The sequence below is a fragment of the Solanum pennellii genome, chromosome 2 (genome assembly GCF_001406875.1).
Source record: "Solanum pennellii chromosome 2, SPENNV200".
NCBI lineage: Eukaryota > Viridiplantae > Streptophyta > Magnoliopsida > Solanales > Solanaceae > Solanum > Solanum pennellii.
This window is the reverse complement of record NC_028638.1, coordinates 33,791,135-33,797,020: the sequence shown is the minus strand read 5'-3', so window position 1 is coordinate 33,797,020 and position 5,886 is coordinate 33,791,135. Positions and strand designations below refer to the sequence as shown.

At 35.7% G+C, this 5,886-nt stretch overlaps 1 protein-coding gene across 1 annotated transcript in view; it reads left to right on the top strand.

Annotated features, from left to right (window-relative positions):
• The first annotated feature begins 420 nt into the window (after positions 1 to 420).
• LOC107009912 (malonyl-CoA decarboxylase, mitochondrial) overlaps positions 421 to 5,886 on the top strand; it is a 10,653-nt gene continuing 5,187 nt past the window's right edge. The window contains 14 exon segments of the mRNA XM_027914178.1: positions 421 to 727; positions 770 to 861; positions 1,223 to 1,313; positions 1,406 to 1,536; positions 1,645 to 1,799; positions 1,972 to 2,114; positions 2,197 to 2,229; positions 2,231 to 2,288; positions 2,938 to 2,993; positions 3,067 to 3,147; positions 3,966 to 4,047; positions 5,071 to 5,172; positions 5,175 to 5,196; positions 5,441 to 5,570. Coding sequence (XP_027769979.1) covers positions 524 to 727; positions 770 to 861; positions 1,223 to 1,313; positions 1,406 to 1,536; positions 1,645 to 1,799; positions 1,972 to 2,114; positions 2,197 to 2,229; positions 2,231 to 2,288; positions 2,938 to 2,993; positions 3,067 to 3,147; positions 3,966 to 4,047; positions 5,071 to 5,172; positions 5,175 to 5,196; positions 5,441 to 5,570 — 1,380 coding nt within the window. The 5' untranslated portion in view covers positions 421 to 523.

Below are 5,886 nucleotides of genomic sequence, written 5' to 3'. Positions count from 1 at the left end.
AAGGTCTGTGACGGTCCGTCGTGGCTACGACGGTCCGTCCTGCACGTCCGTCGTGAAGTTCAGAGAGTTGATCCCAGTACCCAGATTTTTAGAGTTTAAGTGTTTTGGAACGATGACCCCCCGACGGTCCGTCGTGACCATGACGGTCCGTCGACTGTTCCGTCGACTCAGCCAGTTTCTATCAAAATAATCTTGCTGCTCGAATCGACTAAACAGGTCGTTACAGATTCAAACCCCATTAAGTGCAAATAAACGAGGCCTAACATAATGTAATATTGTTTGTCGATATTTATGATAATATTTTTAAATTATAATTTATAATTTAATTTAATAATTATAAAAAAATATATAAGTTTTTAAAAGTGGACTGGCCCGGCAAGCCTGTAGTCCACGTACTTACGGGCTGGGCCAACCATTTTCTGGCCCACACCAAAAATGGGCTAGCCCGACCTGACCCGTAAAATGTCAAAGCCTGTATGGGTTAGCCCGGATGAGATGGGCTAGCCCATATTGACAGCTCTACATGGCACGTTGTCGTTTTGGTATTGCCGGGAATTTCTTCGGTTTGATGGCAGCTGCTAAGTCCAAATCATGGAAGAGACAATTTAATTTGTATATGTTAAGCAGTGCAGTGATGAACAAGAAAGGTCTCGCCATTCTTATGCGAACCAAAATGCGACCTCTTTCACCTACCTTTGCCTTTGTAATTCGTATTTCCTTCTTTTATGCCTAATTTCATTAATTTAAGTTTTTTTTGGTATTGAATTGAAAGCAGAGCAAGAGCAAATTGAATAAAATGCAAACCTCTCCACTGGAAGGTGATAAAGTTTCTTCTCATGATGTTTCACTTCTTCCAGAAAGGTTTTTAATACAGTCTACAATTTTATTGCACTTTTATATGATTTGTAGTTTGATAAGCAGACTACAATTTCATTTCATTCTTATTTGAAGTCTTCTGGTCAAGTATAGCTTCTTAATGTTAGGATCAACAATTTTTAATATGATGATGGTTGTTTCACCTTGACGGTGTAGGTTACTCATATGAGGTTACATAGCTTCTCTTTTCGAGAACAATAGTTCGTTTTAAGTGTGACTTGATAGTGGAAATGTCGGTGTAAATTAAACCCATCAAATCAGAATTGTAAGATTATGAAATTCACAGAAATAACAAAGAAAAAAAGAATGATGTTTTCGGAATTAAATATAATTGTTCAATTTTCAGAGAGTTTAGCCAAGTATGGGAGTCAATTCACTCAGTCATGTCGACGAACAAGACAGAAATTGTGAATGTTGCTCTGGATGAATTTTCAGAGGTGAACTTTCACCACAGCATGAAATATTCCGTTGTTACTACTAATACTTTGTTTGTTGTGAAGTTAGCAATTGTTGAATGTTAACTTTGCAGGGATACCTTCTCTTTTCCCCAGAAAATCGTTATAAGATGCTTCTTTCACTAGCCAAAGAGTATGATCTCAATTGGACCCAAGTTCGCGAGTTAATGAAGCAGCATCTTGATCTTCAGCTCCCAAATGGTAAGTGTTTTCATTCTTATGAGAGTGTATTCTTCATCACATTATCTTGTTAGTTGTGCTTAGAAGCTTAGAGCTTTGGCAGATAAGGCTGAAGATAGTGGTCATTAAGAAGAGGATCATTATCAGCTGTCTACAGGATTGAGCGGAATTTGAGGCAGGCTCTCAAGCCTATGTATGAAGTTCTTTTTTAGTGTCTCAATACACATCCTGGGGGATTGAAATTCATGTCTGATATTCGAGCTAATATTGTTCATCTTCTCGAGTAAGGTTATGTCCCAAATGAAGTGATCTGTCTTTTTCTCATTTGTGCAAACACTGTGTCTTGATTACAAGATCAAGGGAATATTTGCTGATTCATTGGAAATGTGTTTTTTAATTCTGTATTACTTATACTATGAAACAGGAACTTCATAGATGATTATTCAATGAATTTGCGGAGACGTAAATCTAGCATCTCTGCGAGCATTGTATTCCTACCTAAAGGAGAAACTGATTCCATGGCTTAGTCCTGCTCATTTGGAGCTTCACAACATTACATGGGATGGTCCTGCATCTTTGTTGGAAAAAATTGTTGCGTATGAGGTACTTTTTTTCCCTCCTACTTTGCATACATGTATTAAATCTGATATAAATTACATTTTGTCTAAACTTTTCTTGTACACAGGCTGTGCATCCAATAAGCAATCTTATAGATCTGAAAAAAAAGGCTAGGAATAGGTCGTCGCTGCTTTGAGTACTTCTATCCAGCAATACCTGGTTAGTAAGCCCTGTCTTGATTAAGGAGTTGAACTCTACTTAGACTTCTGTTTCCTATTGTTGCCCATGTGTTTCATGATTAAAAATGACACTTTATGTGAGTGAACATGTTGAATTACAAGATCAAGGATTTGAATCCTTTCTTATGAGATATTTAGCATATGATCTTGATTTTAGCCATGCTGGTCAAAGTCATTAAATGCAAATTTATGCATCACTTTCTGAAGCAGTCTATAGGAGTTGCACTATTTCTACAATCGGAAGTGTGGATTTATTAATTTCAGGAATAAGGAGAGTTGTCCTTAAGGCAGTCTGTTGGACTTTTATATTAACCTTTGGTTCATAGTACTCAAAAGTTCCAAGAAATTTTACTTATGCAATATAAGATATTTTTGTCAAAACAAAAGTAGGAGTAGCATCAGGCAGGCTTTGATGATTGGATCTAGAAGCGCGAGAATGGTTGTCCTAGTTCAAGAATCATACTGGACTTTTTGTCTCCAGATATGGTTCATCAATTCTCGAGATTTGGCATCATGAAGAGTTGCTCAAATCAGATCTTGCCATACTTGTCTATCCATGATGATAAAGCATCTTGTTACTTTCCTCTTAATAGAAAAAATCAAGCCTAATGTTGTTGACTTCTCTTCAGGTGAATCACTTATTTTTATTGAAGTTGCACTTGTGAAGGATGTGGCAGCATCCATACATGTGAAAGTCTTGAATTCGTCTAGTTTAACTTTGTAACTGCTCACTTCCATTAAGGACTCTCTACTTATTGCAAGAGGTCTTATGGGATAATCCTCCAATTTCTGAACATGAGGCTTCTTGTGCTATCTTTTACTCTATTTCATCAACTCAAGTACGTTTACCATCTTAGGTCTGAAGAGCTCTAGATTTCTAAGGTAAAATTTGAATTTGAAAATGGCTTGGTTTGTTTCTTATTTTTGGAGAAATAAAAGTGAGTAGTTGGATCTGGTTTTGGAAATTGGATTTGTGTTTGTTATTCGCGGAAAATTTCCTAGAGAGACATGGGGCTAGTCTCCTCTTCTCCTATTTAGTATTAATATTTAGTATCCGCGTAGTATCTTATTCTTCAATTTTACTTGTTACTTCATTTGCTTTATTTATCTTGTCATTTTACTGTCACTGTTTTCCTTCAAATCCTGCTTTGATTTTACTCATTTGAAGCCGAGAGTATATCGAAAACAACCTTTCAGTGTATGAGAACCCCTTTGCTGCCGATCTTCCAAGAAAGATGTAGTTCTTGAGATTTGGACTTGGAACCTCAAGATAAATTTATAAACCCCACAGCCACTAAACCAACAATCTTATACCTTAGACATTCGTATTATTTTTTTTGTCGAGGGGGTTCATTGTCACTCTATTGATCCTCCCCTAGACTTACAACTTACGGTCTATACGAATAAGTTAGGAATCCTAACTTATGACTTTTGACGTATTTTTGTTATTTTGTCTTAAAAATAAGTGCTTAAAAATATTTTTTTATCTTACCCAAACACTACAAAAGTGCTTAAAAGCTATTCGGCATAAAAGCACATGAAATAAGCCAATCCAAACAAGCTCTTAGTATTGGCCTTCAACTTTTTATACTCATATTCTATTATTTTGATGGTGTCCTTTGTCTAAGAGAGCACTTTATTCTTTTCAAACATGCAGCCTGGCTTATCAGCAGTCAACCTAGGGAAGTTTCTAATCAAACGTGTGGTTGATGTTGTGAAAAAAGATATGCCCAATATCTGTGTAAGTTACGACATCTCATCTAATGGAGTTTTTTTACCAACTAAAATGTAAACTTCCTCTGCGACTTGGAGTTAACATGTTGAGAAGTTGATGCTTTTGTAGAACTTTTTAAAGTAGTTGTACCAATTCTCTCTCCTTGAGATGCAAGTTTTGAATCTCTATGAGGAGAATACATTTTTAATGGAATTACTAATTTACTGAATATAAATAATTTTCTGTGATGGTGTTTCGCTTGTTCTATTTGAACAAGGACCCAGCCCTCAACTTCTACAGCACTTCAGTTTACAACTTTACATGTTAAATTGATCTGTCTGAATTCTATGGTGCTTTTTTTTAGGTTTGATAATTAAATATTTAGTTCTTTCTTGAACAATATGACATGCTACCATGGTCTCGCCACCTGTTTGCTTACATGTAAGGTTTCCTGTGAAATTAATATACAGAACTAGTCTGCAGGTATTTGCTACTCTTAGTCCTATCCCTGGTTTTAGGCAATGAATGTTATCAAAGTTGGCCACATCAGAGATGACTAGTTTTGCCTTCAAAGAAATTCTGCTTAGACCGAAAGAAGAAAAGGCACTTATGGATGCATCAGGGTAAGCATGTATTTATGGCATTGTCTGGCTTGAGAATATAGAGAGGATATATTATTATAATTTTGGAACCAATGACATGGGATTTGTCACTCTCTCTTTAGTAAAATTTTGCTTGGATTTTCGGAACGTGTTCTATCCTTTTTCCTGCAACATGGTGAAGAATGGTCAACGGTTGAACCATGCAAAGTCTGTTCTAGGATAATTCCTTCATAAAATTAAGTGGAGCACATTACTATTACATGTTTTTCTTCGGACAGAAAAAAATATGAAACAATTAACTTCATATTTAGTAGAGATTTCATTATAAAAATACTGCGAACTCTTTTCAATGCTAAACACAATTGTGATTTCCGTTCCCTGAGAATGTTGTTGTAACTTACCAAGGAACAAATTTATGTCCTGATTATATCTCTTTTGTTGCAAAGGTTCTGACTTAGGAAGCAGTGGTATTGAAGTGATGTGGAATGTATTGACATCAAAAAATCATGAATGGACCAATTCACCTAATGTGGTATCTGCGTTGAGAGCCCTATGATGCGACTTTGTGGCAGGTACGCTAAAGCTAAATACTCGATGCATTAGAAAGATTCTATGTAGAAGTGCAATTGATTGTAAAAACTTGTCATTCCAAAGAAATATTTCTTTTATGTCAAGGACTATCTGCTTCACAATGATTAAAAGCCTGTTATGGCATTTATGGCTGTACAGCTTAGATACTGAGGCTAACATGCTTTTCAATCACGTGATAGTGTCATACATTAAGTTCCTTTATTGTTGTTTGCTTGCTTGCAACAGGTACCTTATGAAAGAAAAAGAGAGAGGAAAAGCTCTAGATTCGGTTGCAAATTTCCACTTACAAAATGGAGCAGTATGTCAAGCTATCCACATTCTGCATACTCAGTTATTACTTTGTTTTATTTTTCAGTGAATAAAATTTAGGTACTTGCATAAAACAACAAATCCATCTTTTTTAGTTTTATGAGTCAACAAGAGAGAAGACTTTTGACAAAGGTTGAGGGACTAGTGATTTAGGTCATAGGTTCGAACCTTGTGCCATGTGAACTAAGCTTCTGGTATTTACGTGGATAAGTACAGAGGGACAGGTCTGTTATCCCCAAGAAGGTTGAGGTTGGTCCTAAGGGTTGGCCTCATATGGATTTCTCGGTCATAAAAAACCTTTTTTTTTAAATTGGTAACTATATATATATATATATATATATATATATATATATATATATATA